The 13,493-nt window shown below is 43.4% G+C and overlaps 1 protein-coding gene and 1 long non-coding RNA gene across 2 annotated transcripts in view; one reads left to right on the top strand and one right to left on the bottom strand.

Annotated features, from left to right (window-relative positions):
- Positions 1 to 7,374: 7,374 nt before the first annotated feature.
- LOC119717943 (uncharacterized) lies at positions 7,375 to 9,334 on the bottom strand. The gene is made up of 2 exons (XR_011811825.1): positions 8,907 to 9,334; positions 7,375 to 8,807 (listed from the first exon to the last, which is right to left on the bottom strand). It is a non-coding gene; the product is annotated as an uncharacterized lncRNA (long non-coding RNA).
- Positions 9,335 to 9,384: 50 nt separating this feature from the next.
- MSN (moesin) overlaps positions 9,385 to 13,493 on the top strand; it is a 45,291-nt gene continuing 41,182 nt past the window's right edge. Inside the window, exon 1 of the mRNA XM_038184641.2 lies at positions 9,385 to 9,544. Within this exon, the coding sequence (XP_038040569.2) occupies positions 9,533 to 9,544 (12 nt within the window). The 5' untranslated portion in view covers positions 9,385 to 9,532. The remainder of the gene's footprint in view (positions 9,545 to 13,493) is intronic.

Below are 13,493 nucleotides of genomic sequence, written 5' to 3'. Positions count from 1 at the left end.
TCCCAGATTATACTTCAGACCTTGGCATCTCCTGCAAAATAGTGCTCTGGATTTTGTGGGTGGTTATTGGTTTTTTTTTGGTTTGGTTTGGTTTGGGTTTTGAGTCTACTCCATGTCCTAGCGTAGAAACAGCTTACCTACACTTACCTAAACAACACTGTTATGTGCCAGGGTTTGGTGCTCATCTGGAAAAAAAAAAGCAATTCAAGCAGGAGACATGACTACTGTCTTCAGTATATAATGTTCCTGCACTAGAATAAAAATGGCTGGCAACTCCCTGTATATTTTTAACACTTCCAAAAATAGATCTAAATCTCAGGCAAAATGAATGGAGCCAAGACTTGGATGGAAAGAACTAGTAAAGGGTGGTTTGCCTGAAACAGTTAGTGCTGAGATCATCATCCACATTATACGCCACTACCTGGAAACATGGGCCAGTTTTCTTTCTCCTTATTATGGCTAAGACCTATGTTCCAGTGCATCGATTCACTTGACAAAGTTCCAGTACAGTGGGGAGAATTGACTTAATGTTAGTGGAGAGACTGAGAGTTCCCTCCTGCTCTGCTCCTGTGCTGTGTGAGCTGGAATGCCTGGAGCACTGAGTTAATGTGGAGCCCTGGAGAAGCAGAGGGAAGTTGGATTACAAGCAGCTACTCTGTGAGTGGGGGAGAGAAGGCTTTCAAATCACAACAACAGGCAAGAGAAAAAGATTAAATGAGAGGGAGCTAGGGCTAACTGAAGGGTAAGACCTCTGGGAAAGTGCACACTGGTGTTCCAGGAGGAATTTGACTTCAGTTAGTGAAGCCTGAGTCCATAGGTGAACCTGTGCCATTCTGTAGAGGAAAGGAGAATTTAGGTGCCACCTTCATTCGGTTTGGTGGTAAGTGAGCCATGGGCTAGCCTAGTGCCCAGCTATGTCTCAGCTGGCCTGAGACTGAAGGTGCTATTTATTCTGTCTCCATTTGAGACTGGCTACCTTGGAGGTTACTGTCCCCACAGAGGTGCCAGTAAATCTACATGTGTCCTTGCTCCCTAGCTTAGTTCTTCCAGCTCTGATCCAAGTTAAAATCTGTCCTGCTAAAAATGCTTGAACAGGTTCAATAGACCCATAAGCAAGCAGGGATCATTTTGACAGGTCAGTGTGTCAACATTAACAAGTAGTGTGGTATATATAATAGGAGCAAATCTGGAAAACAAAACAGCTGCTGCTGAATATTGAACATTCACATGAAATGTGTTTTAGAGGGAGCTTATTTTGCACTTGCTCTATGCTGGTCCTGTTAACCAAATGCTGTCCAATAGCTGGAATACTCTAGGTGTACTCCTGAAGAGCATCTTCTGCCTTATTTTCATCCAAATGGAATTCAGTTCACCAGGTTTGAGACTACACCATGATGGGAAACAAAGTGCAGTGAATAGGAAATTCACTTCAAAAACGAACTCCTGATCTGAACTAAAAAAGGCTGGTGTAGATGCAGTTTACCAACACAGTCTTGTTGCCTGAGGAACTGTTAATTTCCAGGAGAGTTATATGTAGTGATGATAGGAGGGGAGAAAACTTCTTAATCCAGCTCATTACAGCCTGAATACCACATTGGCCTGCAGCTGAATGCATAACAGCCCAAACCACCAACAACTTCAGAAGCAGGGCTGCCTGGGGGTTAGCACGTAGCTTATTTGCTGGCTACTGCTTCAGGGCAGATAACTTCTACTTATGATAGATGATTCTGTAGAAATAATTATTTTCAAAAATATTCAGGAACTATTTATTTTAAATTCAGAATGTAGCCATTATGTACAAACATCTGTTAAAAAAATAATTAACACAAAGTACAGCATCTGCACTCTTGACCAAAACCTGAAGACAATTTTGTCTGCCCCTCTAAGATAAACAATATTATTATAAAGGTTTTATAGACAGGTTAATCAAAAAGAACAAGAAATCATCCAGTAGTGACTGGCATAGCTCATAGGACTGAGGAGATTTATCTTCTAGTCTCTGTCTCTAATCCATAGGACAATACTTCAACAACCCCATTTTTATTATACTGGAAGTTGTGAATTTTAAGTACCTCAGATACTTTTACTTTACTTGGGGAGAGGCAAATTTGTCATTTTTGTATGAAAAAAGAAACCTTGGTGTTTGAACAGTATAGGCAGGTCCTGTGTTGGTGGTAGTGTCAAGTTTTCTTAAGAAATGACGTTTGTTATTGCCATCCCTGCAGAGCTCTCATTTTCCTGTTCATTTTTTTTTCTATCCCCATAAAACAGGATCTTAAATTAATTGTCCACCCATCCTTTCCTCCTTTACTTTCTACAGCAACATAGAGTGACTTACTGGCCAGAGATTCTCTTTCATACGATTTTTGAAAACACTTTAATGGATGTTGGTACAATGCTCAGGGAAATCTTTAATAAGGTTTAGGAGAATACCAGAATCCAGAATTTTATTTGATTGGGAAAAAAGAAAAAAAAAAAAAAAGAGGGTTAGGAGTGAATTGTTTTAATTGCTTCTTCTTTCATAACATGTTCTTTGGAATAGACATCAACCTCAAGACAGAATCCATTTTACTGCCATTTCAGCGTAGCTGTTTTGCTATGTAACTGATTGGTAACAGTCTCCATACTTCAAGTCAATTGCAAGTAAGTTTTAATAATCACTCTAATGTGAAGACAGTGAAAGTGAGAATATGAACCATGCTGAGTCAGTAGATTTTTCTTTCCCTGCACCAGCATTGAATGTGCGCTTGTGTTCAGTTAGATCCTTTTTAACTCCTCCAGGAAGCTTTTCTGAGAAAGTCACTTGGTGATTTGCTCATCTCTATGTATTGTGTTCCTGGCTGGTGTTAAAGTTAGATCCAGTTTAAACTCAATTCTGTAAACAAAAATATGTGCATCTGTGAAGAAGGGACAGGCAAGAAAAATAATTTATAAAAGGTGAACAGAAATGTGAGAAGTTTGTCTTTCCAGTGGTTTCACTAAATCTAAGTTTACAGCCCTTGTAACCAACATAAATGACAGCTCATTGTTTCACCCATCACTAAAGGGGAAATGAATACAGGATTTCCTCAAGCCCTTGCAAAAGTTAAGAAACTGATAGCCACGTGGTGAAGAGCTGGTCCTGATGTGGTGGCAAGCTGTACAGTTCTGTAAGATTGAGCTCCTGCTGTGATGTCTGAGGGCTGCAAACATGGCAGTGCAAGAATACTGTTTGAATGATCACCCAGAAGATAAAGCCTGGGAAATGAAGAGCTTGAGAGGGCAGGATGTGTGTGGGGAAATTAAATACTTCAGTAAATACGGCCTCTTTGATATAGCTCAACTGATGATGACAAAAGTGAAGTTTAACACTTGTCTTTTTTTTTTTTAAAGAAATTTCATTATATAAAATGGTTGGGTAAAGGATAAAGAAGTATCTGTGACATGCTCTCCGGCTGACAAGAGATGAATCAGTTAGGACTACAAAGATCATTGACATCTTGTCACAGGATCTGTTGAGCATCTAATGAAAGATCAACAAAGACAATCAGTCACTGTCTATACTTCGTAAGCATCCCCCTGAACCAAGGCTGGCAAGGTACTGGCACTTGTGCAAAAAACTCTAATATTTCTAATAAGTTTAGCAACAGTTGGAAAAATAATTTGCTGTCACTTCATTATTCTCAGTTGGTCAAATTCTTCCCTCATATAATTCTGTTGATTGCACTGGAGATACAGGATAAAGGACAAACATATTTCACAAGGCCTCTTTCCTTCCTGATCATAGAGCTCTTTGTCACCCCATGAACTAAACAGAAAAAGCCCTGCCCGTCTCCAGAGTTTTGTATAGACTAAAAATCTTTGTGTATGAACAGTAGCAATGACCACGCCCTACCCAATGTGTCACAGCATCACTGGCCTGCCTTCACTATCTCCTGTCATGATCAGGCTCTCTCCGCAGCTAAAGACTGCAACACTGGTATCTGTTTGCGGGTGTTGGTGATCCACTTGCTCTTGGGTGTGGTTTTGTTTTAAACTGCCAAAACCTACTGACCTGAAAACCCCTTTCGGAACTGGCTTCTCCCTGGTTCCTTTCCAGTAAGATTGTTTGGTCTCTAGGGCCCATTTTTCACCCTCTTGAACTGTCTCTGTAGACATTTACTCCCAATTACTAGGTTTCAAAGCCTTCAGAAATCCTCAGTGTAAGTAAATGCATTCTTGATAGTCTGCTATCCAGCGGCCACCTCTATCAGAGCAAACCAGAGCCTAGTACTCAGCCTCAGTGATTGGGCTGGGCACTCACTTTCTCTGGGAGATATGGAAGGACACACCTGGTGGCCCTCACCAGAATCTCAGAATTGCTGATCTCTGACAGCAGTTGTGGTAGCTCACTGTGTGTGTTGGTGATCCACGTGCCCTACATGGTCATTACACCAGAACTATCATCTTGGCCACACATCAAGCATCTAAGAGGAATCAGAGCAGGAGAGAGGGAGGGGAAGAGGAGAAAAGAGCCTTCTACTTCAGGGCACAGCAATGGAAGATCTTTGCTGAAGACTCCAAGTCACCTCCCTTTCTGCAACAAAGCCTGTCAGTGTTGCATATAAGCTCTTGCTGGTCTGAGTTGTGTTGAATAAAAGATTCTCCAGATTTTACGCATAGGAAGCTTTGGAATGTCCTGTTAAGATAGTATAACTTGATTCCCCCATCATCCACAGAAATCATTTCTCTCGATTAATTTGGGATGGAAGAGATCAGCAGTCCTTACTCCCAACTTCTTGGTCTGAGAAGAAGGTGGCAGTGTCAGACTCCAAAGCTCACATTGTTCCAATTCTACAAAGGCTTCAGAGAATTTTTTACGTTAGTACCTTTCACCCAAACAGGCAAAGTATATTCCCATTCTCTGTTTTGTCCTTGCTAGCTATATTATCTAGTATTTGAGATATAAATATTTGGAGTCGTGTCCCAGAATATCCATTAGATTTCTTTGTTCCTCCCATTGCTGCAAGCATTATAAGGTGCAGAAAGCAAGCAACATACAACCATTTACTCCCATATGGTACATAAAAAGAGCATCTGAAGAAGAGGCAATTCTAGCAGACGTGTGGTTCTTTCTTTCTTTTTTTTTTTTTTTTTTTTCATACAGCCATTGCGTACTTTGCACACACTTTGTCTGGTTTGAAAGTCTCCTCTTTTACCTCCTCTTGCTCAAACACAGCATGTCCCCAGACATACAGGGTGAGGTGAGTGATGTGGGCCATACAGTGAATGTCCCTAGTCCTGCCTTCTTCCCTGTTCCTTATAGGGGCCTCCTTGGCAGTGGGATTCTTATATGCAGGAGGGAACTAGGAACTAGGTCTTTACAGAGCATCTGGCAGTCAAATCCAGATATTTCTGCCTTGTGGAATGGACAAGCAAGGAGCTGGAAGCACACCCTGTTGTGAGATCCATTCTTTGAGGCAGAAAGTGGATCAGATAAATGGGGCCACATGTCTGATGGCCCCATCAGCTTCTGCAGTGTTCCAGAAGCTGAGTGGGCAAGGAATTATCCTCACCCTTTTCAAATCCTGCATCCCTAGGTATGGTGTGTTCTCTCCTTCCCCTCTCATCCTCCCAGTTTGAGAATCACTGCAAAAGATTACCCTGATGCTCAAGGCATCAGTGCTAAGGAGGCAAAGGGTATTTAGAATGAATAGAGGATAATCTAGGACTACTGTGAGTTGAAGGAGTAGTTTTCACACTACAGTAACAATTTCATTTTGTGCCCTCCTTTGGCTATGCAAATCAAAGCTAACTTTCTTTCAGCCTTCTGAATTACACCTTTGAGTATGGAATACCTTTAATTTTTCTTTGGTTGTTGTTGTTTGTTTTGTTACATTGCCATATCGTGGACGGAATGAGTCCTCTGTCTTCTGTCAAAGCTACGTGAAGGGCAGTTCAAGTCACCCAGCATTAGTCCAAGAAAACTGGATACTGAAGAAATGGCTCCTGTTGAAGAGTTCATACTAAATAATTCTTTTATTTCAGACCAAATCATTGATATACTTTTTCTGCCTAAAAGAAGGTGCTACAAAAGTCATGATCTAAACAAAACCAAGGCAATAAATCCCTAGTGAAATATCAGGCCTTCTCCCAGGAGAATGCTTAACGTCATTTTGGTCTAATCTAATTCTTAAATACTAGAATATCATTTAGGCTCTGAGCAGGCTGGAAGTAATGGCACTTTTGAGGCCTTGGGCAATGTTACTTCAGACTCTTCCAAGGAGGAGCTTTAGTCAGCTGACATTTGAAATCTCATCCTTCAGCTGGGGAGGAGAGATAACCCCTGCCTGTGGCTCTCCAGGAATCCACTGCTGTGCTTGTTCTCACACACAGACAGGCAGAGATGGCTCTGCAAATGGACTGCTTGATACTGCAGTCCCTCCCCAGCAGCTAGCACAGAAGAGATCTGTGGGTGAAATCAGATCCTGGTGCAGCACTTCCACAGCAGGAATTCCTGGTGACAGTGTAGCTGGAGAATCCTTCAGTGCAGACCTTTCAGATGTCTTATTCTTCCACTTAACAGGGAAGGGGAAGAGGAAAGGAAGAAGCAGGAGAGGAAGTAAAGCTTGGAGATTCATGTGCCTGTCACAGGGAACCCTTGTCTTTCAAAGTGGCATGTATAGTTTTTTGTTTAGCTATTGCTATGAGCAGTAGAAAACAACAAGAGAAGTGTCTATCATGCTGGAGACTTCCCTTTGCTTTGTCTCGCCCCTTCAGGCTGCTTGTAGACAGAAGACATACGGTTTGTGACTTTCTGTGCACACAGCCAATGCCTGACACACCATGAGTGTGACTGCTTTGTATCTGATTGTTTCACTGTCAAGGGACTTCCTTTGAATCATGGCTCCTGTCCTAAGTACTATGAAGAAAAGGTCAGTTCCCTGGATGCTAAACTGTAGCTCCTTAAATATGGCAAGGAAATATACTTTTATCATATGCAGTTCTATCACCTGTGTGAAAAAGAATGATTAAATCCTCCAAACAGTAACTTCAGTCTCATGAAGGAACCTGGAAATACAAGTCCCAATAGAAGCAGAATCAGACTCTCCCCATCACTGATATATTTGTTAGAATAGTAATGAAGAGGTCTTCACAGAACCACTTGAATTCAGTGGGAAATCTCACATTTAGTGTTCCTGGATCCAAACCTGACACTGTGGGTGCCCTCTATCATTTGCCAAAATCACAAGCAAGTCTTTTTGGTACTATGGATGTCTTTTGTCAGTAATATTTGTCTGTGGGAAACAAGTGGGACCCTTTAATTCCTCAGTCTTGTTCAGCCTAGTCTAAGAAACGGTTGGTGTAAAAATTAGAAAAGGAAAAACAAACAAACAAATACCAGTGTAAAAGCAATTATTTTTTCAATTAAATATATTTATTTTATAAAATATTTATATTATAATATATTATTTATAAAACATATTTATTTTATTTAATAATATATATTTAAATAATATGTATATATTTTTAATCTTCCCCCTGTATATAGACAGTATAGAGATTCTAGTTTAGGTGAAACCTGCATATTCTGATGAAGTAAACTAAGCTTATGAACCTCATTCCTATCTCCTTTCAGTTGAGTACAGGTATAATGGCATTGCTCTTAATAGTATCACTCCCATTTTACTCTGGGGTAAAGCAAGGCTCTGTTCCTTCCTTCCTTCCTTCTTTCCTTCCTTCCTTCCTCCCTCCCTCCCTTCCTATAGGGTGAGACTATTGTGTCTTTTTTCCCCACATAATGCTGTATGGTGAGGAAACATGACATTGAAAAGCAAATCAACACAACTTACAAGTCTTTAGTTTAAAAATTATGTGTTATATTACATATACTTCTACAACAATATTATTCCTTAGGAAAAAAGAGAAAACTCCTTTTTTTTTTTTTTTTTTTTTTTTTTTTTCCCAGATGGTTAGGATTTCACTATGGGTATTTACAAGGCATTTTGAGACCTTTTGAATGAAGTGCAATTTTAAAGATGTACAAAGTGTTACTATGAATCTGAAATCAGTTCCCAATGTGCCTCAGTTTAATACTAATCCCAGTAGAATCCTGTAATCAAATTCCAGAAAACAGTTTACTCAGCAGGAGTCTGTGCTGAAATGGCTCGTAGAGCTTGGTTTGCATCTTTTCCATTTTATATCTGAATTCATGTGTTCTCATGTTAACACAATATTTATTCATATGCAGGGAAAAAGTGAGTATGAAGTACAGCTAGTTTTGAATGGTCTTCCCATCACAAAAGATCTGAAAGACTTATAGATCTGAAAACATTTAGCGGATTTGACATGAAGATAAAACTCAAGCTAGATAGGAAGATAGGTTTCTACTTTCCTTAAAAAATAAGATATGAAGCTTACTGTGAAAATTAATTTATTTCTACTGGACACAAGCTGTCCTCCAAGCTGTTAACTGTAAAAACAAAGGTTTTTTTTTTTTTTGTTTTTTTTTTGTTTTGTTTTGTTTTGTTTTTCTTCTGGTAGTAGAACTTTTGTCACTGTTTGACAGTTATTTTCAAAGTCCCGAATAAGATGAAACGGGTTCTTTAAAACCCCATGAAAATGTCGGACCTTGATTCCCTCTGTCAGTGGTTCCAAAACACTGATGACAAGGGAAACCTTGGCAAGTGGTCCTCAGCCTATTTCAGTCCATGAATTTGACTGCTCTTCTATTCTGTGTAATTTTGGTGGTGGTCTCTGAGGAGGCTTGAGGACAAGAAGTGGTGAGCCTGCCGAGCTTCTGGAAGCCGCAGCCCCTTGTGTCTTCTTTGTTTTCCAAATACCTGAAGCTGGATGTGTGCTTTTTAGTTAGAGACAGCTATGAAAAGCCCATAAAGCACAGCATTCTCAGCAAACGCCCCGGTCAGCCGGGAAGGGTACTGACTTACCTCCACGGCTGAGCTGTACCCAGCGTGCATGACTCAGACGAAATGCAAGACAAAAGGATCTGTCATGCACCAGCGCCGTGGTCTTATTTTGAAGAGTGCAATCGCCCATAAAATCCGGTTATGTTAAAAATAACGCATTTAGCAAGGACCAGAAGTCTCAGCGACAGCCGGCATGTAAATAAGCTTCTGAGTCCGGGGCTTTCTCGGGTACCCAATGCCAGGGATGCGGGACACCCCCGCCTCCGCGGCTTTCGCCCTGGCGGGCCGCTGCCACCAGCCCCGCTCCCCTTCCGAGACTGCCTCGCAGAGGACCGACAGACGGGGAAGGGGGGCACGCCTGCGCTTCCCCCTCCCCCGGCGGCGCCTCCCGGCCCGGCTCCCGCCGCCGCACGGCCGGAGCGAGCCGCGCCGCGCCCAGCTCCCGGGGCCGGGCCGCGCAGGGCGGGGGCGCCGCTGCTCCGGCCCCGAAGGAAGGCGGCCGGGGGCGGGCAGGGCGGCCGCCGGCGGGGCGGGGTCTGTGCCGGGGCAGGCGGGCGAGAGGCGCGGCGCGGAGTCCCGTTAGAAGCGGCGCGGAGAGCCCCAGCAGCGCAGGAGGACCGAGTTGTCGTGCCCAGTCCGCCGGGAAGATGCCGAAAACGGTGAGCGCCCCGCGGCCGCCCGGGAGTCGCGGCTCCCCCGCCCCGAGCTCCCCCAGGGGCCTGGCGGCGGCAGGGGATGGCGGAGCGCGGCTGCCCGCCCGACGGAGAGCCGGAATGCCGGAATGCCTTCCCTTCCCTTCCCTTCCCTTCCCTTCCCTTCCCTTCCCTTCCCTTCCCGCCCGCGCCCTGCCCAGGCGGGGCCGCCCCAGCGCAGCGGCGGCGGGGGCCGGGGGGCTCTGGCGGAGCCGGCGGCAGCCGCGGGACGGCCGCGACCCCCGGAGGGAGGGAGAAAGAGAGGACGAGGGAGGGAGGGAGGGAGGGAAGGAGGGACGCGGCAGGGATGCGGCGGGCGGGGGGGAGCGGAGCGGAGCCGCCCGCCCCTCCATCTTGTGCTCCCCTCCCCTCCGGCCGCTTCCCGGCCCGTCGCGGCATCCCCGCGCCCCCCGCAGCCCGGGCGGGCCGGGGGCAGGGCGGCCGGGGCCGGAGGACCCCACGGCGGCGACCGCACCGCGGCTGCCTGAGTAACGGCGCGTCGGGCAGCTCCCTCTGGCCGCTGCTCTCCTCCCTAACATGTCTGAATAAAGAGGTGCCTTCCTCCTCCCCCCTGCCTCGCCCGTGTCTTCCGCAGTCTGCACGCGGGCGTGCTGCTGGAGTACGTGTGCTCCGAGCTCGGCGGGTCGGACGCAGCTTTTGAGAGCGTGGTGGGGAGCTAATGAAATCTATGGCTACCTCTCGCGTGCTTTGTAGAGAGACGTTTGGGGTTTTCACAACTTCTAATTAGTCAGTTTGAGTTGTTAGGGAGCCTTGTCCCAGCTTGACTTGAAGTATTTCTTGGCTAGAGAGAGATTGGTGCTTTAGAAGGTCTGTTCAAGTCTGTACTTGACTCTCCCTCTCACAGCAGTAGTTCAGTGACTAATAAGGAGCTTTTTTTTTTTTTTTTCTTTTCCAACTTAATTTCTCCTGGTTGCAGTAAAAGAATGGGTCCTCGCCCTTCATTGATAACACAGGAAGGAGCAGGCTGGAAGGCTCTGGATATTTCCTCGCTAGGAATGATCTGAAATGGCCTAAGCACTTCTATTAAACTTATTTGGGGGGGGGGAATAGGGGAAGAACCAAACAAAAAAAACCACGCCCTTATACAAGTGGAAGTTGAAATGGAATCCACCCTCAATTTTTTTTAAGTAGTTTAATTTTATCCCTTTAGATACTAGGTGCCTGTTTGAATGACTTTTGAATGCTGTCTTTTTTTTTTTTTTGAATGTGTTTGAATTCTTTTCCTGCTGTCTTAAAAGCAGTCTCTCTGAGACAATGTATCTGACAAAAAAATCTGGAATTATTGTAAGTTTTTTTAAAACTGCTTTTTCAAACAGCAACCGTTAGCGAAGAGTTACTTCTGAAAAAAAAGGCGACAAGTTCAGTAAGATCAACAGAAGTGGCCCAGGTTAGGGAACTCTTGTGTAAAATGTGGTTGAGATGTTTTAGCCAGAGGAGAGTTTACAATTGTGGAGTGACTTCTTTTAGTATGAATCAGCCAAAAAGTTTTGAATGTGTTGCAGAGAGGCTCATGAAGCAGGATTCCCTGCTAACAGGCTGAATCAAAGTGCTCTGCCACTGCATGACAAGGTACTCTTAGCCTTTGAATCCGGAGACACGCCCTAGGCCAGATTCATTTTCACAATCTGCTGCTTTCTGGCTGTGATGGAGCAGTTCTGCTTTCAAGAGCTTTTAAAAACTGGAACAAATAAAGACATTCAGGTACTTTGCTGTATGCTGCAGATTCTGCAGAAGCAGTTCATGTGTTTGTGCCTGTTGAGGTAGAGAGTGGCTGTTATATCAGCCACTTTGGTTTCCTGCCCCATCTGCCCTAATTGCAGACCCAACTGAAATAATATTTTAAACATCGTTTTTTGAGCTGTGGTTTGCAGGAACAGGAAATGCTGGCATAACTGTGTAATCAGTTCTTCATGTGAAAGAAACATGGCTACTAGTGTGCTAGCTTTAGATTTTTTTTAATAGCTACTTAATTAACAAAACAGTAAAATGCAAGTGACTCTCCTTAATCGAGGTCAAATGTGGGTGAAACCTGAGCAGTTAGATGTAGCTATATGTAGGCTTCATCACAAAAATAAATCCATTGTGAAGAAGACAGATGGAGGAAATGTTCCAGGGAACAGTTCTGGCTGGGCAGGAAAAACACTTGTGTCTAAAGTGTTTGGTAGCTTTTATCATTCATCTCACCAAGCTTACAGAACATGCTGCTGCAGCTGCTGTGTGGCTTGAGCAGCAAAACCTGTTGAGTTCCGAGTCCCTACTCTTTGTTAAGTTAGGCTAAATGTTAACACATGTAGCTAGAGATTGCCTCTTCGTTACATGAGATTTGTTCAGTGGCACTATGCTTTAGTGCACTATTAATAGGAACCCAAGATTAACTTTGGTAACCTTTGAACTAGTGGCACATGGTTTTGCTGTTGTGAAGTGTAATGTCTGCACAGTCAGAGTGGGTTTGGTTGTTGGAGGCCTTGTAGACTATAGGAAGTCCATCCCAGATTAGCCTGTTTATCCTGCCATGCTCTCCACAGGAAGGCTTCGTTGTTTTATCTTGAGTGCTCTTACAGTAAGGCAACCAACTCCTGTTTGTAACTTTTTTATTCTGAAAAACTTGCAGGATGTAAACAGTTAAAGTGCACATGAAAGAGGACATAATCCCCACACACAATTTGTACTGCAAAGGGGTAGAAGCGGTTGGGTGGTAAGATACCTCTTTCAAGCTATTGTCAACTCTGAAACTCCCCTGCTTGTGGGAAGTATGGTCATGAGTAGGCTCTGATCTCATGCTCACTGACTGGTCCTGAGTCATTTTGGGATGGGTAGAGCTGAATGTCACATTCTGTTCCAAATCCTGATAGAAATGAATGAGATGTCATATTGACAGCTGGGCCAAGCCACATTATTAATCACATTAATATTACAAAAAAACATTTTAGCTGGAGAGGAGTAGTAGAGGGGAAGGCCACCATTTTACCATTTTGTACCAGTTGTGTTTGACAACTGGGTGATATTTCAGTGTTTTTTTTTTTTTGTTTTTTGTTTTTTTTTTTTTTTTAGCTATTGGAAAAAGCAGCATTTCTATATCAGGATTTGTTAAATATTTTGTCTGTGAACATACTGGCTTAGTGGCTATATGAATGGATATGTCACTGAGAACTTGAAATGTGAGCATCTGCCTTGTATAAAGTGTGTATTCAACTCTTAAAACTGTCCTATCACTAGTAATTGAACAATTCAGTATTAGGTAATGTAGTACTTGCTCACTGTAGGGAAATGGGTTTAATCAGAGCTTGAATATTACAAACAGCTTCAAACTGAGGTATAGTGAAGTTTGGCCTCCTTACCTTATTAGCAGAACTAAGTGTTTCTCTAGATGCTGAGAACATAAGTCTCCAGGTTTCTAGGGCAGAGTATTACTGCAGAAAAAAGTCATCTTGGACAAGCACAAAAGAACAGTGAGATTTGTGGATTTCAGCTCTATTATGCTAGCTCAGACTTTTAAAAATTCTTCATTACTGCTGCTTTTTTCCTCTGTTTTCTAAAATTCATTGCAGTGGTGGCCGTTAAGGCCTTCAGGACACTAGTGAAAATTGATGGTCCTAATTCCCCATTGGACTCCGAAGGTCCCTGAAGCATATTTCCCTCTATTCTTTGGAATGGTATGGGTCTGGTTAGAAGGATGGTAACAGACTATGGATCAAGTATGAGGAGAACCCTCTGGGTAGTTAGTTTCCTGAGGTGTGGTATCTTGCTACTAAACATAGCAAGATGACAATTGTAAACAGAGCACTATGTTTGGGTAATGCCTTTTTTTTTTTTTTTTTTTTTTTTTTCCCTTGTGGAATTTGCTAGAGCTCTTGAAAGCTGGAAGGACAGCAGTGGACAGTGATGCAAACCATGA

Source organism: Anas platyrhynchos, chromosome 10, assembly GCF_047663525.1.
Source record: "Anas platyrhynchos isolate ZD024472 breed Pekin duck chromosome 10, IASCAAS_PekinDuck_T2T, whole genome shotgun sequence".
NCBI classification, from domain to species: Eukaryota; Metazoa; Chordata; class Aves; order Anseriformes; family Anatidae; genus Anas; species Anas platyrhynchos.
This window is presented reverse-complemented; position numbering and strand designations above follow the sequence as displayed.